The 25,583-nt window shown below is 39.5% G+C and overlaps 1 protein-coding gene across 3 annotated transcripts in view; it reads right to left on the bottom strand.

Annotated features, from left to right (window-relative positions):
* The window catches only part of WARS2 (tryptophanyl tRNA synthetase 2, mitochondrial), a 42,432-nt gene that overhangs the window by 12,331 nt on the left and 4,518 nt on the right, over positions 1–25,583 (bottom strand). For 2 of the 3 annotated variants that reach the window (XM_080391119.1, XM_080391117.1), the window contains exon 2: positions 8,685–8,942. In XM_080391119.1, the coding sequence (XP_080247245.1) occupies positions 8,685–8,942 (258 nt within the window). Of the gene's footprint in view, positions 1–8,684; positions 8,943–17,954; positions 18,057–25,583 lie in introns of all 3 variants that reach the window. The other variant, XM_080391118.1, reaches the window with a different exon arrangement.

Here is a 25,583-nt window from a genome sequence, read left to right as displayed (position 1 = left end):
CTGTGCAAAGGAAGCTTCCCGTTACTTTTACCCAGATGCTTTACTTTGCATTTAGAGCTCTTCTACCACTAATTTGCCTACCCACTCTGTTTCATGAGTCCTTCTGGAGTTCCTTTCCTTGGCATAACATTTGACTACCCAGAAGAAATTAGCATTGCCCACAAACTTCTGTTCACTACCTTCATCAGGTTATGAATGAACATGTTGACCAAAATTGCTCCCAGCGTGAATCCCCAAGGGGCACGACTACTGACTGTGCCATTAAAAGGGAAGTGATCACTGTGCCCTATCTGGCTTTCAGCTCTAGCCAGCTGCAAGACTAGTAATGAACATTTCCTCCAATACATCTTTTAAAAAAATAAGAACTGATATAAATCTTGCCAAAGGCTTTTCAAAAAACTCAAATCCATTATGTTCCTGGGATGCCCTTTATCCACATGCTTACTGACTACTCCCACAGAGTTCAGCAGTTTAGTGAAAGGATTTCCCTTTGAAGAAATGATAGCAACTCTCCAAAGGGACTGTTTACTTGTGCACTCAGCATCCTACTCTCTGTTGAAGACTCTACCGTCCCTGGTAAGACAAAAGTAAAAATCATCAGTTTGTAGCTTCTGGGGTCCCACTTAGAGTTCTCCTTGTGTGCTGCCAATATGACTTCCATCAACTACTCCTCTGACAATGACTGTTTATGGTGGCTGGCTGCACACCCTGGCCACCACTTCTGCCATTTCACATCTCAGGTTTTTTTCGGTCTCCCAGCTGAATGCCAGCTGATGGCTGAACTGTCTATCTTTACATAACTGTTTCTGTAAATTTACAAGAAACTGACTTAGCTCTTCTGATTTGCTGCTACAAAATGCATAAAGTGACAACCTTCCCAACTCCTCCAGCAGCAAAGTCCAATACCAAGAACTGAGCCTTGCTTTTAGGGTCTTATCAACCCCGAGTTTCTTCTATGCTTTCAGTTCAGTGATCCCCTAAGTGATCTCCTGTTTTTGATGCAAGACCACTTAGTTATCAGCTTAAGAATCATCCGCAGGGTGTTCCTCAAATTCTTTTTTAGCCCCCTTAATTACTTTTTTTTTTTTTTTTAAAAAAAAAGGAGACGACAATTTTACACACTTTCTTGTTTTTCTAATTTGGTCAAGTTTTCTCTTCTGAAAATTTAATCTTTTCCTATGATTGCCTCCTAACCTATGGAACGATGGAAAAACATTTGCTAGACTGATGTTTTCTTCATGAATGGTGTCATGCGTTTAACTCTTTGTTTTTTGTTTAATAAGTTTATTTTTTAAAAAATATGACCTCCAGGACAGTTGTAGATTTCTTGGGTTTTGGTTTTTTTTTTTCTTATAATTGGACTTCATCTTTTTTTCCTGCTCTGTGCTTTCACCCACTTTAACAAAGTTTTCTTTCCTAATCTGTTACAAGTCTGTAAAAACCATCCACATTTCTCAAAGGGTCGAGATGGTCATCTCTCTGCTGTCCACCAGCAACACATTTCCTCCTTCCATTTCCACTGCATTAAGCATCCCCCACAACCGGGCTCACTAACCACTAATCAAAGAGTGGTTTGATTTCCAGAACAAACTACTTACTTCCCTTGCTTGTGGCCCGACAAGCCTGAGTCTGCATAGTCAGATTCCTTTTATTTTATAGTATTTTAAAGCACACATATAACAGAGGTGACCACTTCCAAGTGATAATGAGCAACTACCTAGAAGGCACAAACATCTCTCCCTTTTCACCGGGCTGAGTGCCCTGCTTCTCCCTCTTTACAGACAAATAGCTTCTTAATTGTTTACTTGTGTGGCCATTTGACATTATTAAACTCAGATCACAATTTACACTTGGATCATCTCTGGGGTGTTATGTGCTGAAGTACAGCCTCAGGGCTTCTCCCTGCAGATCTATCACTTTGTCCTTGATCCTAGCTATTCCCTACCAAGTTATTGCTGCTATTCCCTGGCCACAGCCACAGTTGGTGATATATACATGGAAAACCAATAGCTACTTTTAGCCCAAGTAATTCTAGATGAGTTTTCACGCTGAGACATACAGCTGAGAAGGACAGCAAGCAATGAGATTCAAGAACAATAACAGAGGGAAAAGCATGGATGCTGTACGCAGACATGAAAGCAGGCAAATCAACAACACTGGAACTCAGCTTTCTGAAGCGCATTATACAAAGTTGTGTGTCAGCAGCTGAAGTAGCTTCCTGCAAAAAGGGATGCAGCATTTCATTTTCAAGACAGATATCCTCAAGTTGCAACCTACAGCCCTTCTCTGTAAGGGACTGTAAATTCACTGCATAGCTGTTATATGGGAACAGCTTCCCCTCAGCAGCATAACCTCTTCAAGGGCTACACTTTAAATAGACAATGAGTGTTCAAGATTTGTTTTTAACAGTGCAGGGGACAAACAGGTCTGGGGAGGTAATCTGGGTAGCTGTGTACTAAGAAAAATCTGAAAAGAGGAGGGAAGTGTCCCAAATTTAAAAAAAAAAAGCAACTTTTTTTTAGGATTTTTGTCTCTTCTAGAAGTGCCAGTTAGTGCTTCCAAGAAATTCAAGAGGCTTTTTAGAAGAAAGTGCTCCTCACATTTATTTTTCTTGAATAAGAGGGAAAATTTTATTAATGCCTAAGGTTGCAAGCAACATGTTCAGGATACTTGGTAATGCATCTCCATATTATACAGCTAGAGAGAATAATGGGGCCATAAACAAGACAAAACAGACTGCTCTTGAATCAAATGCACACAGCAGCTGAACATCCAGTGAGATACTTCTATGACATACAATTTGACATGGTATCCCAAATTCCTGTTCAAAGAAATAATTCAAATGTCGGTGGAGTAAGTTCAAGGTTACAAAGGCAACATCTGATTTGAAGAACATGTTAAGCAATGTATTGAATTTGGGGGTGGTTATCTAGCTATCATTGGTAAATCTATCAGTATTTAAAGCTTTCACTATTACCTATGAACATTTTAATAACTTATCATTATTTATATTTGGCTAAAACTTACACAAATAAGATCTGTCTCTTCAAAGAGCCTGACCAAGAATACCCCTACTGGAATCAGGTGATATGATTATAAACCCAGATAGAGCACAGTTATTTGGCCAAGACACCCTTTTCCTTTCCTTTATTCTTTACGAAATAATGTCAGAAGCGTTCTCCTAGTCTAACCCACAATATTGTTTCAGTAATTAATTTGGTGTGCCCAAAAGCCTGGAAGAGAAGAACATATAACAGCTACATAACAGGATGAGATAAACCAGGTAAATTAATGAAGGAAAAAAAAAATCCTATTGAACCATGACTCTTCTTCCCCCTGAGCTCTAGTTATGTCTAGCCTAGTCCTGTGGGGGAGAAAACCGAGGGATGAGAGGGGCAGAATAATTTTCTAAATTAAATAGTCACATACTTCCTCTTATGACAGGAAGTTTTCAATGGACCATGCTAAATTAATGTACTTTAATGAATTTATAAGCTATGATGCAATGGAAGCTTTTAAGCCCCTCTGAAAATTGGACAAGAAGTAGCATGAATCCATTCAAACCCTGCCCACAAAACAAAGCAGCTGGATATTTCTGGAAAATAATAGCAGTGAAACAGTTAGTGCACAGATTTAAATTGTTGTATTTTGGCTTTTGGAGTTAAGGCTAAGACAAATTGGCAAATTCCCACCTCCCAGAGTTACTGCTTCAATTTGCTTGCACACTGCACGAATACTGCAGCTGATTATAGGCAGAAAATAAATCACCCCATCCAGAAGGCTGAAAACTGCAATTTTCCGCCCAGAAACTGAATGTTATGTTGTCCAGAAACTCACAGGACTCCTCAGAGAAGTGTTAGCGCAGCATATCAACCACTGTCTGCTGATCAACTCTGATGGAATTCTAGTTTCTCTTGGGACTTTTAGCATGTGTCTACTACGATAGGTAGATGGACAGGAAGAACAGCCTGAAACCACATAAAAGCAACAGCGGTTTCTAAAATTGTTTTGACTGTGAAGCAGATGAGATACAAGATGGTTATGGGTAAGAATTGAAATGTGTACTGTACCCAAACAGGAGTCAGAGAAAACAGGTTACACTGTATAAGCTTACCATGTGTGCAGATTGCTTACTGTCTTCCTTATTTCCCTCCTGTAGTCCTTTTTGTTTTTAATAAAACATTCTAAGTTTTATGAAAGATGACTTTGCAGCTTTTATCAGTTATGGTACAATTTAAGGAATATATTTGCTCTTTCTTCTAGTATTCTCAGGATATGTTGTATAAGTCATTATTCTGTTACTTCTCTTTTATGCCTGGTAGGCAAAGGCAGCCACTTAAAACATATCTTGACATTATTTTCTCTAAGAGCAAAGAGTTTCATACATCTTGCAGCTGTGCTCCAAATAAAAATGGATTATTTTGATTTATGCATTTATTTTTATTCTTACAGAAATCATCAATCTTCTATGACTTGTCTTCCTACTTAAGAAAATATAATTAAACAAGCTGTAACAAAAGAGCTTCTCTCACTGGGAGGCCATTCTAGTGTCCAACTTATTCCACAATTGTTTTTTTCTATACTCTAATTAAATGTGCTTGTTTATAACCCTTCACAGACAATGTGGTTCCAAACACTACCTTAAATATTCATCATCATCCTTCTTGCTTCCAACTATTTTCAAGTTATCATCACTTGTTCTTTGTAGCCACTACTTCCCTAAGATGGAGTTCAAGTTTGTATATGGTAACGTAAGTGTGGGAGGTATTTAGCGAACTGCTATGTATGGAGACCAAATTAACAGCCAGCCATTAACTTTCTGTTTCTGTATGTTATAAAAACCTGTAATTTACAAATGGTAGATTCTGAAGCATAGAAAACTAATTTTCGTCAAACTAGCACTTTCTATTTATAGGTAACTTAGCTGTATAACTGATACATAAGAACAGAGGCCACATATCGCCTAAGAAATACAATAAGAATCAGTCTGTGCAAAATTCCTCTCACTGTTGTTTAATTTTACTTGGAAGGCAAGGACATACTTGAAATCAGTTCTGGGACTCCAAGACAACTTCCCCTGTATCCTTATCATAGCAGCACCTTTTGGACCTACTGTAAACATGAGAGGTATCTGTTCTCATCAGACTTTTTCCCAGCAGTCAATCTGTGATTAATATTCTTCAGCCTTTTGTCTCTTGGTTGTATTGGAAAGGATGATAAAATGTGGGAGAACTCTGGAGGCAGGTATTTCAGATAGCTCTGGATTAGAGATTTGATCTGCAAAAACCCTGCTGTAAATAAAAGCCTACTCACAATGAAACTCTTACTAAATGTACATGCCTTTCAGGAAAAGTTTCTTGAATCAATCCTTTTTTCACATATGGCAAACATATTCCAGAGGAGCAACACAAAAAGCAACAGAAAGCACAGGAAGAGCAGGCCAAACAAACAAACAAACAAAAAAATCCCCTTTTTCAGCAGTTCTGGACCATTCTTACCCAGGTTAATCCAGAGAAAGTAAGAGGACACAGCAGCATTTACAATAGTGACTGCATGAGCAATTCCCTTAATGGGGCTTACCATTGCTCGCATACTTTTGCAGTGCAAGAATTTCATTCTGCTATTACTGCTACAGAACCACAGTGCTACCAGTCATTAGTTGTAGCTGGTTTTGGTGATTAGAACCAAAATTTCTTATTTCATAATAATATTGTCTCATGATGTTTAAACAAAAAAAAAAGAACCGTTAATCAGACGTAACTGCAGTAGCACGTCAGTGACGGACAGACTTGGTAATTTTCAAGATAGGACTCAAAATACTGCAATAATTGTAGTACATTAATCTACTGAGAACTCGCTCATTTATCAGTTTGATCTGATATTGAAAAAAGAAAGCTACTTTGCCCATAACCAAATACCTAAACCAGTTCTCTATTTGCAGCTTGATTTTCACTGCTTTCCTGATAACCTCTGGAAGTACAACCTATTTCAGTATACAATCCATTTTTCACTCTGCTTTACAATTCACCTAAATGTTTGTAAGCAAAATTGTGGCTTTTTATATCACCCTTGGAGATTGCTACAGTGGCTGAAAAGGAGAGGCCAGGTCCTTTTTTGAAAACTGAGCATCTGCCAATCCAAAAATCAAGCAATAACCTTTTGTGATTAGCAATAGCTGCACTCCACCTTACACCTTTGTTTTTAGGAACAATCATCTTGATATTATGACATTCCACAATGTACTATTTCATTATTGTACTAAAACAATAATCACATTAGTAAGGTTCCTGTCTCCTTTCCTCGCATCAAGAGCTACACACAGATATTCCTTTTAATTGCTTCCAGAGAAACATCTGGTCTTGCCAATGTGACTGTAACAGACCATAGTGCAACTCTGGGTATACCTGACCACTACATACAGCTTGAATAGACTTGTTTTTGGGAAGTCAACAAACCACTTCAGCTTGAAGCATTACTGAAACAGTCTGGATTCACAAATGACTGTAATAGTTCTGCTTGCAGTGTGACAATGAGCTTTCAAAAATGTGCTAGAATCAGCCACTTCTGAAAGCTGTATTGATACAAGTTTGCTAAGTATTTGTAAGGATATGGTTCAAGACAACAGACATGGCCCACAGAAAGCAAAGAATGGTTTAGATAGAATAAGAAGAATAACCACCAGATCTGGACAGATAAGAACACCAAGAAAAAATAAAATAAAAGGGAGTCTATTTAAAAGAGGCCAGCCTCACCACCATAATATAAACCAGAATAATCTTTGGTGGAAACTTCCGTTTGATAAAGTTAAACATTTTTCAAGTCTAGCTATCTGAAGTTTCCATTGGTTGTTGACTGTATTGGTTCTGTAGAAGCATCACTTACAGTCCTGGCCTCCCACCATTTCCCAAGTCTGGCACTTTCTCTTTGGGGACTCACAGATTCGATCTATGCATTATTCTGTTGTGAAACATACAACATACTTTCTGTGTCTGACTGCAGTGCAAGGTCCTCCACTTCCTGCAGAGGTGGCACCTCAGGTATGTAACAGCCCCAACAGATTTTTCAGATTAATTTGTTGCGTCCTTTTCTGAATTCATACATATTTCAGCATGCACTGTATCCTGTGCCAAGGAGTTCTGTAGCCTAATTGCAGACTTCATGAAATCCAGCATTGTTTTGCTCATGCTGAATCTACCAGGTATTATCTTATTTTGCTGTTAAAGTTCTTAGTAGATAAAATAGTTGTTCCCTATCTATTTTCTCCATTTCACTTGGAGTTTTATAAACCTTTAATCTATTCCTCTCTAACCATAACCTTCAAACCATTTTTCTTCTAGGCTGAAGAGTCCTCTCTGTGTACCTAGTCACTGATCCTGTGTTGTAACTAAATTGCTCAGTTACCTGAAAACAAGAAAAAACAAAACTCCAGACTGGTTGTTACTGCTTCACTGGCTTGTAACTCACCTTGAGATTATTCCAGTTAATGTCAACCTCAATGTGAATGAAGTTAAGTCAGAGTAGGGCAGAATTAAAACCCAAGCTGGTGAATTATTTAAAAGGATAAACAGATTTGAGCACAGGATAAATTAGTTTAACCATATCTCCACTAGAATTCTGAGATAATCTATTTAGACTGTTTTTTTAATGAAGAAGAAAAGTGAAGCAGGAAGTGTTCCTGTCGTCATCGTTTCAACATCCACCAGGGATAAGGAGCTATGATCGTCATTTGCAGTTTGACAGCCACAGGAAGCTCTGCCTGTAAAGAACCACATTCAAAGGAGGAATGTAATACCATGATTTCATCTCGCACTGATAAAATTCAGATCCTGCGCACATCATCTTCACAGTTCTGTTGCAAGTTGGACATCCGTTTAAAGATGTCTTCACAAGAGCAGAAGCTATGATGCATCTGCCTCAGTGGGAAATTACGGAAGTTTGCCAGTTTAGAGTCAGTAACGGGAAGTTAATCAGGCAAGAAACTAAGCTGTGTTCCAGGAAAATGCAGCATGTGACAGACTAGGCTGACATATGCCAAGTAGAAAGGTAAGCCCAATACCCCTTGGGGTGGTCAAGAGAAGCAGCAATTATTTCATGTACAAATTACCAGATCAAGTTGAAAAAGGTGCATATGAGAAGCAGGTTATAGTGAAGGGGTGGTGGTGGTGGGAAATCCCAGAGAAGATATAACTCCCAGGTGATTACAATGGAACTACACAAAGCCTACCATACCAATCACCTGTTGGAGATGCTATGCAGCTGGCAGATTAAGTAGTAAGTGCTGATACAAAAACATAGAAACATATTTTACTTGCCTTTATGGTTGCACAGACTATGTTTATGCATTTATCAGTTAACTTTCTGTCACTAACGTGAGACTTACAGAGCTAAATTAAAGCTCTCCTAACAGGTCTTTTCAGCATTTTACTCACAGGCTGCACAAACTCGTAGCTGTGCTTGGGAAATTGAAAATGTACTTATTCCTAAACGGGCTTCTCAGTCATAGTTTCAGCTACTTCAAAACAACAGCAAGGGATAAGTTTGAAATCCAACGTTGCTAAAATTTTCTAGGGCCACCAATGCAACAATGATAAAGATGTTCAGTAATGCTATGCTCATTCATTAACATATGAGGAAAGCACTTATTCTCACTTGAGAAACAAATCTACTTTAACAGGAGCACTAACCAGTGACTGTCGGAACAGGAAGCACTTCTTTGGGTCAATACCACAGGCAAGGATGGCAGCAGTGGTGTCCAGTATGCTCTGGCGCAGGACAGCTGGTTCCTTGGGCATGGTGAGCGAGTGCATGTCCATAATGCTATACAGCACTGAGCTGCACTCTTCCTGCAGGTTCACCCAGTTCTGAATGGCTCCAAGGTAGTTACCCAAATGGGGCGTCCCAGTTGGCTGGATACCAGAGAAAATCCGATCCACGACCATATTCTGTTATAAAGCATTGGTAAAATTAACATATACATTTTTTGATAGATTCTTTTCTGTTTTAGAGTCATTAATAAAACATCACTTATGCCTGTCTCCCCATTCCTCCTGTCAGTGCATTAATGTATAAATTACCTCAGGACTGACTAAAAATAATTGCAGTAAGTCAGTCAAAATACTCTACCTTACTGCAGAGAGACTGACAGCTAGCGTAATTTTAAGCCATCAGCCTGCGTATGGAAACAAACATAGCTGTAAACAAGATCAGTGAAAACTACATCTCAGAAACCAAGTGGTAGACTTTTTTTTCATCCTTTTTTTGCACCCAAGTGGTAAGTTTCTCTTTAGTACATTATCCATTCTGATATGGAAACTTAGGATCACAGCATAGAGAAGTTAAAACATTTGTTATAAACATAAGGTGGCAGTCTACTGGGACATTGCTTAAGTCCCATAACACTGAAGTCTTACTTTTCTAGCTGCAAAGAACGTTTTAAGCAGCTCCTGAAAGAAACCCAGTCCTTGACCCAAACATCAAAGAATAATGAAAGTGATTACTAAAGTTCAGAAACTACCCATCGCGGCAGCAGTAGAGTTTCTAAAAGGGCTCTACAAGCAAATACAAAGAAATACTGCTATAGCTCAAGATTGCACCTGGAATACTGTGGTGCATCAGTACCAATAAAATGTCAACATCTGAAGAGAGTTCACAGAAAAGCAGCAAAAAATTATTAAGAAGCTGAGGTTGTGAGCAAAGATTAAAAAGCTTAAAACATGTATAGCTTGGCTAAGTGACAGCTACCATCTTGGAAAGTTTGTTTTCCTGCATCCCAGCCCTCCATCTGACCATTTTCTCAGAGCCCCAAGCTGTCAGCATATGATCAATTACCTCCTCGACCTTTCGAATGAATTCCACCATATTCAGAAGTAACTCAGCAATGTTTTATGTGAAAATGCTTGTTACATGCCAAGTTACAAAAGCATGTGAGACTGCTCAATGTATAAATGAGGGTCCTACCAACCTCAGCAGGGAGTCCCAGTCACAAAGCTGCACAAACCCTCAGACTCTTTTGTGTGGCAGGAACATCAACTTCATTATGCATCTGGCTGCATGATCTTTTTTCCTGCTATATTTTATAAAGCAACATATATATCAGACTACATCAGTAAATAAATTCTCTCTGTTTTCATTTCTGCGAATCTCTTAGAAATGTACAGGCGAGAAAAAAAATTAATAAAGTCATACAACTATGAAACCACACAAAATGGCAGCAGAAGTTAAGGCCTAGTACCATTATTTTTAACTATTAAAAAAAGGACTTCAAATTGACTCAATTCATTTTGACTCAGACGCAAGAAAAATTAATGAGAAAGTGCTTCAAAGGGGAATAGTTGTTGGGGTTTTTTTTACATGATCTATAGTTCAGAAAAGCCTAGCCCATTTCCTTCAAAATTTGCTGGAAAATTCTCTTTCTTTTCAAAGTAAGCCTGTTTTTCAGATCAAGACAATTTTCTTATCCAATGTTTAAGTGTTTGTGCTGACAGGTAAGAGCAGGTTTGGGCTAGCAGCCATGCTAATTTCTCCTGCTCACATAAATGCCTACACATCTAAGTCCAGGTGGCAACCTCGTCACCCCATTCCAAATATATTCTTGAGTCAGTTTCTAAGTGCCCTTGGAGAACCTCCAGCATAGGAGCTGCAAGGCAGTCACACCAATGAAAAGCACGTAATTTCCTCCAACAGCAATTCTAACTTACAGTTCTTGTGCTCCAGTCCTTGACCACCCATGCCTCTTCTTTCCATTATGTAAAAATGGAATTATGCTACTCAATTTCTTGTTTGCTATTTGATCCCTTGTTTTCCTAGGGACCTACATCAGAGCATTTATCACCACTCACAGAACCCACTGACCTCTCACTAAGCTACTACCCAGCCCAAGGACTTCAGCCAATTTCTTGTTACCACTGAGAAGGGCCAGGCGCTCACTTAGAGAGGGAGGCATACAACATCCCAGCATACATAAATTAAATGAAGTCCTGTAGAAACTTGGGGAACTTGGAATTCACCAGGCTTCAGAGCTGTACTTCTATTAAGGGTGCAGAGCAACTGCTAGGTAATGCAACAGGTACTTCACCGTCTTGTGCTCCCCATATTCTCTTGGCAAAGAGCAGGAACAAGCACTCAAAAAGAGAACAAGGCTACATACAGATGACCACTAAGATGGTGTTCTGCCCCTACAGGGATCCCAGAACAGCTAGTTGTTTGTCAGAGCACATTTCCTGTTCTCTTCTCCCTGTCTTCCCTGACTCAGTTCAAATTCTGATGCTCTTTCCCATGATTATTTGTCCCCACAGTGCCTGCATTCCAGTGCCCATTTACATGCCTGTTTAACCACAGTCCCCTACACAGGCTACAGCTTCTTACAGGCCTACTCTCAATTTTCTTATTAGTTTCACCCCTCCTGTGTTCCTGTATCATCATCTTCTTCCATTTGTGCTTTACACCCCCTGCTTCCCAGAAAAGATCTTGCATTGTGTATCAAGATAGTAAGGAGGCACAGAGAATGCCATGTGGTAAAGAAGTTATTATTGCCAGACTCCAGTGACTTTACATAAAATAAATTTCCTATCTGTGCTGTTAGAAGAGCTAAGAAACTTCATAATGTTCTAGAAATCCACTATGGATGTGCATCAAATAAAGTACGCTAGGATGACCATGTTAAAGCATGGTGCATGAACTTGCACATCTTTCAGCTGCGGTTTTGACAAAGACATCACCTGAAATGTCTCCTGAAATTATTGCTTCTTTTCCGTGGGAACATGAAGCTAGTGCTACTTCAGTACCCCCTTGAGTTACTATGTTATGGCAAAAAGGGGGAATCTGTGCAGTCAGCACAGATCAGCTCACGTGCCCACACCAAAAAGAGCTGGCACCCCGAGCCTGCGGAGAACAGGTCTGTCTACAAACCTTGCTGGTCCCCTAGTCATGCAGTCTCCATTCCCTTGCAGCCACTTCTTCATATGCTTCCCACAACATGTTCATTATCTGCCTTTTCCCCTTCCTGGATCATTGCCCATTTTTTAGACCATATCACTATGAACATACTGGATGTACTGGCAAAACTATGTCCCCTAATGTGAGTATAATATACTCAAATAGATGGTACAAACACAATAGTGACATTTAAATAATCAGTTTGAGAATGTTTTTCACCAAGAAAATACAAGATATCAGTGTCTCAACATAAACAGTACATTCAAATGCTGTACTAACTCCAAATATTTGAAGGGTAACTGTACTACTTAAAGATAGGTTTCTTGTAATACTACTTAAGTTAGCATCTGGTGACACACTACATGTTGGAAAGAAAACAACCAAGTACGATGTAAAATGGACACAGCTTCACAGAAAGAGAGAACAAAGTTCTCTGTCTATCCAGTAAAGAGAATGCCTGTGAAAGCAAGCATGGCATCTTTAATGGTGCTTGCATGTTCAAATGGTAAACAACTGCTTATGAAAGGTTTGTTCACTATATGGGCAATAAATACCAAGTTAAACATGAGAAACAAACAGTAGCAGCATTATACTGAATTTAAGTTCAGCAATTACTTAACCTAAAGTATGGAATTTGCAGAAAAAGTAAACCCGATAATGAAAACTGAGCTAGGCTGGACCTGGGTAAAACACTTGCAAATACATGACAAAGAACAAACCCACACTGACTCCCAGCAGTTGACTAGAAGTCTTTCATCTTTAACTCCTTTGATTCCACTTAACAACATAAAGCATGAGATGTTACAGCAAATAGGCTGGTATGAAATATTCCATTGTGTTACCAGGAGTCTATATTAAAAAAAAGCCCACAAAAAACACCCTTAAATGAATCTTGGATTTCTAGCACTAAAAATATACAGAGAATACTGCTCCTTTGGAGAGAGTTTATGTTCCCTGTTTGTTCACTCCGTGAGAAGCAGCGGGCAGCATAGCAGCGTGGCAGGGGAGTTCTGCCTGGTACCATGAAATCATGGGGCTGGAATGCACTTCAATGGAGCTGTTAGGTCAGGGGATGGGAGCTGTGTGCTCAAAAGTACTGGAATTGGAAAAGGATAAAAACAAAAGGAGTGAAGACTTCCCAGTGGAGCAGAGTGAAAGCCACAAGACATGCAGCTCCAGCCCACAGGCACTCACTCATTCAGACATCTGTAGTAAGCACAGTGTGAGCCTGCTGTTCGTATGTTTAACTCTGTGTGGTGTGTGCACCTACACCACTAGTGCTGCATGTTAATCTTCACTCCCGTTAAGAGCATAGTATCTGACAGATGTTTTAACATCTATTATTGTTTTCTCTCAATAAGACTTCTGCATGGCATTTCTCAGCAGCATTTCTAAATGAAGCTTGGCTCAAACCCCATTAAGATTCAGGTGTTTCTTACCTAACATTCTTTTTCATGATGAGATAAACAGCTGCTGCTCCATATACTGAAAAACTGTAAACATCCCTGATTGAGAGTGTTTGGATAAGTACTACATTCTTGTCCCAGAGCAGGACAGCTGAGTCTGGCCCCAACACCCTGCAGTATGGCCACACCCATTTTCAGTGTAAAAGAGTATACTGGAAAAGATGCTAATTTCCCAAATCCAATGCTGCTCTCCTGGACCAAAGCAGAGCTTTTCTCACTGTGTCACACTTGCAATAAGGACAGATACAATTGCCAAGGCCTCAATTCAGCAGTCAAAAACACACTCATTCCCTGCTCATGAGACAAATGTGCCAGAACTGGAGAACACACCAAAGTTGCTGAAGTTAAGGAAAAGATCCAGGCAGATCAAAACATCCCATGTCACTAGCCTACCCTTAGTAGCCTGACTATATCTTTCATGTTTAGCTTTAAGAATTCTGTGAGGGCTGAATAAAAGTAATTTACCTGTTGAATGCATGTATTCGCCTTGGCACAGTCAACAGAAAACTCCTTCTCAAATATGTAGTAAAAACAATCATAGCACAGTTCCCTCCACAAAGGATTTACACAAATAAAATCAAGTCAAAGCATCCACAGCATGTTTTCAGAGCCTCTCTTCTTTATAACTCCACAGAAATACTGCCATCATACACTTGAAATGACAGCAGACAAGCTACAATTTATAAGGAAACCTTACACCTACACTTTCATCTCTTTGTAGGTTTTAAAACCGTAAAAAGCTTGCACCCAGTTCAAGGAGGCAGGAGAAAGCTGCCAACAGACAGACAATTCTTAGGATTGCTTTTTGCTTTTAATTTGGTATAGGAAAACACTTATACAATTACATAGAAGTTTACATAAAAATTTGCCTGGTTAGAGTCCTATTTAGACCTATTATGTAACAGAATAGGCCGTAAGATGATGACATCAATCCTGCCCTAGAAGTACAGAGGCATTACACCTCAGCTTTTCAAGCTACTCAGTGATGGGGGAGACAGACATTTCTATTTTCAAGACCTCCACTAGCCAGATACAGAGATATACAATTCCCAGAAAGTCTTTTGCTAATTGTATCCTTTGAGTAACTGAAGGTAAGGACAAAGCTTCAGACTAATTAATTTCTTTGGACTTCCTTCATAAATCTGTTCCAGTAAGCTAATTGATGGGAGACAGGCTTATGCCTCTATCTATAATGTGTCTAATAAATATTTTCATCTTTAAATTAAAAAAAAAGGCTTGCTCAAAAACTCACCTTTGGGCTGAAACACAAGCAAGAGATTTCAGACCCAGAACTCACACCATTACAAAAAATGATGATGGTATTGCAATAGCAATAGCATGCAATTACAATAGCAGATGCACCAGAAATCACCCTGCGAACCACAGCGGTTGTTACTATTCACATGCTACAGCATTTAGCTACTCTGCTTTATTTTAACAGCTACTTAGTCGGGGCAGAACAGGTGAAGAGCTGAGTGAGATCCCGCAGCATCAGAGCTAATTCTAAACACAGGTGGTGGGCACAATGGAGAGAGCAGGAAGTCGACAGGAGAATCACTGCTGACATCTATGACAGGAAAGATTGATGGCTTCCCTCTCTAGTTTTCCCCACTGTGTAGGCACACAGGGGGTGGGGGAAAGGGACGGAGAAGCTGCTGTGCTGGCGACATAACACACCACACAGCCTCCACAGCACCAGCGCTGATTAATGAGACTGGAACGACTCAGGAAACAGCAAAGGATCATTCACAGGCTTTGCTCTTCTTACAATTTTATTCATAGCAGTTAATTTTGCCCTAGTTGTCCCAAACCGAAGCAAGTTCAAATTTGCCAGAGGAAAAGAAAATGTGAAAGTCAAAGGGAAGAAAGAGCAGCATTAAGCAAACACAGACATGAGTAAAACACACAAACTGGAAAATTTGAAATTTCAGACATGAAGATCCTCCCAACAGGGATCAAAAAGGGAAGAAAAAAACCCCAACAACCCACGAAAAACTTGCCTCAACCTCAGAGACAAAAGAAATTCTTTGTCCCCAAGTCCCCAACTACTGCATCTTTTGCATGTCTACAGTTTTTTTATTTCCCTCATTAATACTTTGCAACTTCAAAGCTCTTGTTGCTAAAATGATATGCTTGTCTGTTAATACTGGCTTAGCAAAACCTGTTTTCAGACAGCTATTAAACAGCAAAATGAAGGAAAACCAGACAAGTCAGGTTTTACTAGCTAAAGCATAAATTTTAAACCCTAATTGGGACAATTTAAGTGTTAATGTTATTAGAGATAGAAAAAAATGGAAGGAAAAGGGAAACTTAGAAGCACTCTATGTGCTGCAGACTTTCCTTCATTTATTGCTTTTTAAGCAATTCTCTGCAAACTTGCTGTAGAAACCTTTAAAACATGTTTATCTTGATCTAGTAATTCAATACATCACATTAATCTGGTTCAAATGCTATTTCATCATGATTAATTCTTAAAATTAGGGATTAAAGACTTAACATTAAATTTGAAAGAAACATACTTAGACCAGAGCAAGTTTTCAGATAAATAGCTCCTGAGAAAGCATTAACTCTTTGCCTAGAAACTGAAGTAAATTAAGATTTAAACAGCACTGCCTAGTACCTCTTTCTTGAATGTCAAATGCATTTATATTTAAATGTAAGTAAGATTTTAATATTTATATTTAAAATGAGAAACGCATTTAAAGGAGGGACATTTACAGCACATACTAACCCCACCCTATAAATTTAACTCTGCCCTCTAGGGCTAGCAAAAGAATACAGTATAACTGCATTTGGGTTAGGCTGCCCTCTCATGCTGCCTTGTTAAAGATGACTAAGCAAATGGATCCTTTAATGTGGTGTGCTGCGTCCCACAAATGTATTCTCTCATTTGCCTTTATGAGCTCCACGTGCCACTCAATATGCTAGTGACAGCTGTACCGACAGCAGCAAGGATTATCTACAGCAGGTTGCCGCAATTCACACCGCCACGCAACAGAAGGTACCTCTGGACCAGAGGCACCGTGGGCTCTTCCCTCCCACGCAGAGTGAAGCAGGTTATACAAACTCTGTCTAGCGGACTTTTAAGCAGCCAGCAGTCTACAAAACAGAAGAGCTGGCTCAAGTACTCTGCAGAGGTCCTAGGACAAGAAGTGGTGATAACATTCGACAGAGCAGGAAAGGTTTGTGCACAGCTGGGGAAGGAACCAGGCACTGGGTCTGCACGCAGCCAGCGGCAGTCACCAACCTTACTCTAAACCATGATGTCTTTCTCAGCAAGGACACAGCCTGACAATCTCATTTTTTTTGTGCTGTGCTCCCTGCAGTTCTCTCCATCAGCTGGAAGGGCAGCATGTTGTGGCTGCTGTTCAAAGCTGAGGCATGTCCCAAAGAGACTTAGTTATTGAGCAGGTCCAATGCATGCTGACACATGCACTACTCCTTCACCTCCTGGTTTTCAGAGACATACACAGAACTGTAATTAACACTCTCAGATGGTCCAAGACAGGCAAAAGCCTATCAGCCTTAATCCTGCATTAACTATTCTCAAACCATTTACTGCCTTTTTTTAAGCTAAGGCAACAAAGCTGCTCCAGCCAAACTACCTAACCACAGACATTAACTGTAGCCCATTTCAGACCCAGTGAAAGGGTAAAGGACTTAATAACACTGTAAGGATGAACAGGACTTAATAACACTATGTTCTTACAACTACCACACAATAGGCTGCTAAGGGATAAACCAAATTAGTGCCTCACTGACAGGAGGCTGCAGCAGGAGCTAAGCATGCTGAACTATCAGCTGGAACACTCTGGCCAGCCGGGCAAGGCATGAAGGTCAGGCCAGTACAGTACGTGCTGCTTCCAAGTCCATTAAATGATGCACACAATGCTCAAAGCTGAAAACTTGATAGTTACAGTACTGTAGGGATTGCTTGGAGAAGGTGGCACAAGGGAAAAGGAGAGGGAGCAGAGAACAGCCTTATTACACTGTGGAGAACACCACAAATCCATAGAAAAACTAGTTTACTGTTCACTGAACAATGTGGTTGAACCAGCAGCAACCAAAGTTTGAGGGCACAGATGCCTTCTGGAAACAGTTGTCCAAAGCACCTCCCCGGTCTGTCTTCCTCCTGACCCAGCTGTGGCCCCACGGGCTAGCACAACACACTGGCACAGCAGCTGCGGGCCAGGGAGCAAGCAGGGAACCTCATGCTCCGCTCTGGGACCTCACCTAAGTGGAGTTACTCTGTATCAGCCAGCTCAACTTCAATTCTTGGAAAAACCCAGGAACAAATACAGAACTCTGAAGAAATCACTGCTTTGAACAGCTGTCAGCAGTATTTCTCAAGAACTAGTGATGTCAGATCACTCTGATAGCCTTCTATAGAGGAAGAGGTGCTAGAATGGAGAAGCTGTACTAAAGGTTATGTCCTGATTTTCACTAAGTTCCGATATTACCTCAGCTTCCAATGAGCTACTGAAACAGTACCTAGAACATAATATTATACCCTGGGAGTGGAACTGGACAGAAAGAAGCCAAAATGACACTTACTGATGGCTTACAGTGGTTGTGGAAAGATATACCAAACAGAGTTTTGCAGGGTTTTGTCCTGGGTCCAGTATTATTTGATATTTTGGTATCTTCCTTCGTAATCTGGATGATGAAACAAAGAGTATTCATTAAATTTGCAGATGATACAAAGGCAAAAGGATGGTAAGAGCTCAAAATGATCTTGACAAAGCAAAGAAACGGTCTGAAAACAGGATGCTCTTTACTTGGCAAAAGTACATGGATTTACACAGAAAGGACTACTCAACTGCACAAACACAGGAAGGAGAAGTGTTCACGCAACAACTGCGGAACAGGATCTGGGGTTTGTAACGTTTTAGAAGGTGAGTATGAATCATTATCACGCTGCTGCAAAACATTCACATTTATAAACTACACTAAAAGTTGCACAGGAACATATTAACAGGATTAAAATCCAGAAGACACAAAACAATTTGCTCACCTTAGAATGAGGGTGGCCTCAAGCTGGAACACTGGGACAGGTTTTAGGTCTCGTTTTTCAAGATGGTGGTAGGAGGCCATAGAAGTACAATCAAGTCCAATGAGAGACCTCAGAAATAAGACTAGAGGAAAGCCTGAAAGAACTGAGGTTTAGTCCAGTGGAAGGAAGATCTTGAAGGGACAAGGCCTTAAACATGCCTTAGATATGTAGTCTTCTACATATGACTTTTGGGACCATGGTTAATAGGGTAAGAAACAATGAGCTTAAGTTGCATTTAGAAAGATTCAGATCAGATGTAAAGAGAACCTTCCAACAGAGAAAAAGAAAACACTTCAGAAGAGCACTTAGAGAGTTCTTTATTAAAAAACAGTATATAAGATGTATTGATAAAGATGTAGAGGCAGTAATTTTTGTTTTAGGCTAGGAGAAGCACCAGATCACCTCCAGCTGGGTCTCTTCTAGTCCTCTGAGCCTATGATCTTATACAGGTATAATTAAGGTCAAAGCAAGATGACCAAAGAGGATGGAAGAGAGATCAAAGTTCTATTTAGATAGGCTAGGTCTCATGACATTTTAAGATTCAAGTCTTTCTACCTGCATTTAACAAAATTTAAGATTAAAGCCTTTTCACAGGTAGCAGCTGAACACTTACATGCTCTGAAAACACATTCTGTGTTGTTTAAAGATGTGATATACAGGTTAACATTTAATATTTGTAAACTGGTACACACCCACATTTAGAAATGTCCACTGCTTTCAACAGAATAAAACTGATAGCATCAACGAACAATTAGCACTCATTTTGCTATAAGATACAGGTGTTACTGTCAAAATGTAAAGTATATTGTATTTCTAAATTATTAATATAGGTTATTTGATATATGAAATGTTGATATGATTTTGAGTTAATAGATTAAAACATTTTAAGTACCAAAACCATCACAATCTTACAGCAAAACAAAACAAAAAGCTAAAGAATGCTCCCATATCTAAATACATCCCTCCCAGAGAAATTAGAGAAGTTTTATGTTTTTGATCACAGTAGTATCCAAATCCCTTAAAAAAATATGATCACTCTTGCTCCTTCTCTGACCTCTAGCTGAAAGAGATTTTATTGTATTTTTTCATATATTTTGTTCAAGTGAGGAGTCTGCTTGCTACCAAGATTGCCCTATGCAATATAAACAAAGACTATCAGCTTACATCTAGATGGATGTTTTTTAAAAAATATTTTTTGTTTGGAAATACTATGTTTCTTCAGAATATTGTCCTAGAAACTCAAAGAGTAGTTCATTTCCTCTCCACTATTTTATCTGGCAATTTCCCGCAGCAAGGAAAAGTTGGCTTCATCTCACATGGGGCCAAAATTAACACAGCTGTTCAAAAACTTTCACCTTGTGGTCACCACCTGAAATTCACCTCAGGTGAAAAAAGTTTTAAAACCACCTAATGGCTGAGAGGCGTTAGGAGGTAGAAGTCTCAGAAAATTCCTTAATGGTGCAAGTGCGCACAAAGAAAATGCTACAGCTGGTCCTCCTTGTCTGTACTGAAGAGATTCCTATCAATTTAAATATTTTAGACATAGTAATCATACTTGTATCAGGGACTTCTACAGAATTTTAAAAACGTTTTCTGAAGACAGACAATACTCATAGACTACTTTTAAACTGTTTTTATCAGTGCAGATTAGTCCTGAAATCACCAGCCTGGGCTGCTTCCACAGAAAGGACAAGTGTGGATGAGGGGGACAGAGGTATGAATTTGCGCCTAGGTCTTGACCTCAAAAAGGATGTAGCCAAGGCCTGTTCCCATGTCTAGGAGCACAGCAGCTCATCTGGATGCCCTAGTTTAGATACAAGCACTGACCCCAAATAGTAAATGATCAACATAAAAGGTATATTCTCTTCCTAAGGAATTTAATCCAGGGTTGAGTTGAAGATAGGATGAGTGTAGTGTCTGTATTTCCACTGAACAAGCAGACTGAGTTTACTACTGATGAAGTTTCCTATATACAGAGAAAATTCTTCGCTTACATGAGTTCTTGCAGAACTGCTATTTAAGGTGCATGAGCATGTCCAGTCACTACCACAATAAAACACTGCTTCGAAAAGTCTGCCCCTTGGTCACTAACATCTAAGGAACATAAAACCCAAAGCAATATACATAAGAATTTGTAGCAGTGCAATTAAGGGTTATCATGTTTGAGACCTAAAGCACATAGAAGTTTATAGAAAGTTACCTGTGAGACTAGAATGGCCACAGCATATACCACCCAAGTCACAGCAAACTGTAGTCACAGTCCTCCTTATTACACACCTTAAGCCCAGAAATGTCAAATGAGAAGTTCCCTAGTTCGTGTGTGACACTCACTGCTTTGTTATGAAGATGCGATCTCCCTTCCTAAGTGACCTGTATTGTTCAAACTGGCCCACAGGAAACGAGGCAAATTACCAGCTCTCTCAGTTTAGCTGTACCCTCTGGAGTACATCAGTGTAAAGAGAAGCCGACTGTTTGTATTGCAGGTATCTCAGAGATGTGTAATACTCCATTCTTCTACAGACTTACAATCAATGTTGCATCGCCAGCTGTAAAAATGGCGCTCTGAAGGGGGTGACAGCACCTTTGGCTGTTCTGGCCTGGCTTAATGCTTGATGACCATGCAAAGTGCTGACATTGCTTTATCTCTGCAAAGATCTCAGAAGTGGATATCTTCCAGAAAAAAACAAACAAACCCAAACCAAAGAAACAGTGGAAGTGTAAGAGCTGCAGAATGTGTACTCATTCTTGGTGACAGCAATTACATGGGCTAATTTGTTGCCAGCAGAGATGCAAAATGAGATTTGATCAGGAATTCAGAGGGCTGGACCTCTCATTCCCTTTACATAAGCAACAAAGAGGCTTTGAAATGTTTGAAACTGTTTTGTTCTTCCACGCAAACGGAAAGCACCCTATGGATGCCTATTAAGTAAAGTCTTTCCACATCTTGGCAAGTATGTGATTTCAAGAAAAATATTTGCAAATGGATAACCCAATTCAAGTAGAAGTCAAAGACCGCCTTTGAAAGAAACTTTGATGTGGCTATAAAAAGATTACATTTAGGAAGGATAGCATAACGTGGTTCTGTCATCAAAAGTTTGTACGTCCCTATATTTCTTTGCTGTTGTTAATGTAAAAAGCAATGCTGGGAAGCAGAGAAGTAAATGCCCGTGAGACCTAGGATTAAGGCAGAATCCCTGAAAAGAACTGTTCCTGCTGCTGGATAACCTCAAAACAGTCCCTTTAGCAAACTCACTGCCAAAGGACAGAGATATTAGAATATCTACAAGTGTGAAAGCAAGTGATGAGAACAGTTGCTACGTGAATCTTCAGCGAAATCATCAGGAAGCTTGGCACCCTCTACTAACATGGAAATGTTGCTATATGTTTTCCAAGGTGCAGCTAACATGGCAGATTCCAAAGTCAGACTATGCACCTGACAAAAGGGAAAAAGATGATGGTAAGCCTAGGAAGTTGTAAAGATGCTAGCAATTCAAATTTTTTTAATGCTGGCCAGCAACCTTCCAAATGAGATTAATAGTTCAGCATCCAGATTGTGAGGAGGACACTATGAAGACCAAGGTACAATATTTTATTGTCACTGCATGTATGTGACCAGAAACAGTGATGGGATTCAATACCACACATGCTCCATCTGTCAGAGTGGAAGTATGTATACAATCTCATCTCACTTTAGCTTCTGTGAATTGGAAGAGTTATATATGAACTCTGAGCCTCAAAAATGGAAACAGCACTATCCAACCCTGGGATCTTTCTGCACAGAAACATAAATATTGACTCCACCAAAGCAGGTGAAATAGATGGGCTTACCCCACTTTGAAATATCAACAAGAAGCACTTAATACACCTTCTAATGTGTACTGTAAGGCTCCAACCCCCTTACCTATAAACAAGGTAATCTAAACAAAAAAAAGTTCCTAGTGTGTACAGTTATGGAAGTGCCATCTAAATACAAATGAAGCACAGCAGGGTTTTATCTGCCTGGTTATGAAAATAACATCAGCATCCTCACAGTAGTTCATAACATGACCTATGTGCAACACCATGAAAATTGAGGAAACTCTTATTAGTGCTCCCTCCACACAACACTAATCCTTCATTCAGATACCATGTAGACACCACCAAAGCAATTAGGTAAGCTTCACCTTTCCATTACTTCTGCCAGCTCCAAGAAGTGGAAGCAAGCCCTACTATATAATTCAAAGAACTCAAAGTTAAAAGTAAAAGCAGACATTTCATTTCTGGTAGCAATCATCACATTTCAGCACAAGAATGAGGGAAATGAAGAAGTATATATATAACTTCACTGTATGTGTGTGTGTACACATATATACAAATGTTTATCTATTTCCTTTCCCTCACAGTGAGAACTTCAGTGTACTCTCAAGGTCAGTATCTCTGAGGGCAAAAATGTATTTATTCCTCCCCGTTGGATTTGTCTGATACAGCAGAAAATTATAAAATCTGCTACATTATTTGTCTGAGTTGTCCAAGAATGGTATCGTTACAATCAAGGGCTCAAGTAACCAAAAGGAAAACAATTTCAATTCACTACTCATGAACTCAGCAGAGCTCAAAAAAATATATGATCTAAGGTGACTTAACTGACTTGGTGTTTAGGGGTTTTCTTCACTTCAACTTCTGGTCCTACTGTAATTTGAGTCAATTCCACAAAATGTTTGTTCATCTAACCCTAGAGTCCCAGCATAAACCACAACTTGTGTCATGGAAAAAGTAATTGTTGAATGTCTAGAATAGCACTTGCTGTATTAGTAAATGGAAATGCTATCTGCCAATGAAATAGCATTAAAACAAGACCCCCAGTCTGCGGTCTAAAGACTGAGGTGATCCACAGACTGCACAATTCACAATATGTTTGTCCAACATATGCACCAGAGAAATTTACACAAAACTTCAACATCAAGGACTGCCAGAGTAGCATCTTTCATTAAACTCACTGTACAAAACCAAGTTAATAAAAACAGAAGTCTCTCAAGAGAAAAAACAGGCTCAGCCAAGAAACTGAAAGCTAGGGCCAGAGGGGGAAAGAATGGTGGGACTCTACCCAAGCCCTGCCAAGACGCCAGAATAAAGAGCTGTTTCCTGCTAAAACAATCTACATTTGCCAGACTTTATTGTTACAACTCCATTATGGAAATGAATAGGACCCGTTCACGCCTCAAAGATCCTTCATTTCTGTCTACAATGGGGGTTCTCTCCTGTGCAGCCTCAACAGTGGCCAAAATCCACTAGAAACAAGGCATTAAGCAAGGCAGATTAGGAGAAGTCTCTCTATGACTGGAAGGTCTAATAAATCTGTGTGGAAATCTGAGTTCTCTCAAACTCCGTGAAGACCCAAGAAATGTATACTCTTATTGCATACTAATTTCACTTCAGCTCTGAAAAGGATACACAAGCTAATGGTTTCATTCTGGCATAGAGAACACTTGCAATGCTTTCTCTGAAGGATAAGTCAGCTTCCCTAGAGGATGAAATATAAAGTATATAGTGATTAAAATAAAAACAAATGACTGATTAGGAAAGACTGCCATTCCAGTCTGGACAGGAGACACTAGAGGTTTAATCCAAAAGCTATTGGAACATGTTGCTAAATCCAGCTGATTTCATGAGGGATTGGGTAGCTAAATGACTTTTAGTATCTGTGCCCAACAGTAGTCCAAAAAAGTTAAAACTCAGGAAAACAGGAAACTAAAAAAAAAAAAAAAAAAAGGTACCAATTTCTACACATGAATCCACATAGAGGTTACCTGTATTTTGAAAGCATTTCTCAAGTCAGGACACTTAGATCTTTCCTAAAGGTCCTGTAGATTACAACATACTGAACAACTCCATACTGGACACCAGGAAACAGCATGGGTCTTTTACTGTCGAACAGGTATTTGCATTTCTAGCTTTTTTTTTTCTCCCCTCAGTCAAAAGCACTTTGCTACTTCCAACCTTCATGCTCTCCATAAGAAAAGAGATGCTACACTGGGGACTGTCACAGTCCTAAATCCAAGGTAGGCACTTAAAAACCTGTCTGCTCATCCGTCAATCTCAGTACACAACTGCCTGGACAGACATTCTGAAGTTGACCTGCTGCAGTAACCTGTGTATGTGTGCAGCTTGTTACATGTGTCTGGGGACTCGTTTCATTAATGGTTAACAAAGTGACCGCTACATGACAGCAACAAACTCTAGATGGGAACACGGATGCTTTTGAATTGTTTGCATTGCATTCATAACACATCTGAATGACACTAAAAACTGAGCTCTCTCTCCCCCACTACAGTTTTAACTACAATCTTTGAAATCCTTAAGGATTAGGGCCTGGTAATTTCAGTTACTTTCTTTTTCTGGAACCCATATGGTAACTACAGGTAAAAATTTTCAAGATTACATTTGCGGAAAAAGCATTTTAATGATCTGCTCCAAAGCAACCCTTCAATTTTTATCTAACTGCCTTCTTCACAGCTGTCTTTATTAAAAAATATGAAACATCACCAGTTATTAACACGACTAGCACAGTAACAATGGAGTGATCAGGTGGCCTGAATACAGAAAGAACAATACTTCCTCAAAAAATGAATCAAATTTCATCAGAGCCAACTGGTCTGAAGATCTCTTCTTAAAGTACTGAGAATACTGGCCAGAATCATTGAGGTTTACAGAGGCTTAGCAAAGTATCAGAGGACCAAAAAAGGACAAATGTCATTCCTGTCTCAAAAAACACAGGAAAATAGGAGTAGTCTGGGAGACAGTCTGCCTAGAAAAAATTCTCAGTAAACAAAAGACATATTTTGCAACTCCCTAGAAGATAACTAGAGAAAAACAACAGTAAAACATGGATTTGTTAAGAGCAAAGTGTGCCAGGTTAGTCTAACTTTGGCCTTGTGATCCAATAGGCTGTCACAGTAGAGGAAGACACAGTAAATGTGTCTTGATTTTAGCACCACCTTTGGTCACAAACTGTAAAGCAAGCTAGAGAAACTACCTACAGGGATCTGCCCTGTGGCATTTTTTCAGATACTGACTCAGGCAAAGAAACAGCAGCATTCCTAAATGAGCTGCTAAGATTACTAACATGTTGGCTGAGATTCCTTGGATTTGAA

The sequence above is a fragment of the Falco punctatus genome (assembly GCF_963210335.1).
Source record: "Falco punctatus genome assembly, chromosome: 6".
Classification (NCBI taxonomy): domain Eukaryota; kingdom Metazoa; phylum Chordata; class Aves; order Falconiformes; family Falconidae; genus Falco; species Falco punctatus.
This window is presented reverse-complemented; position numbering and strand designations above follow the sequence as displayed.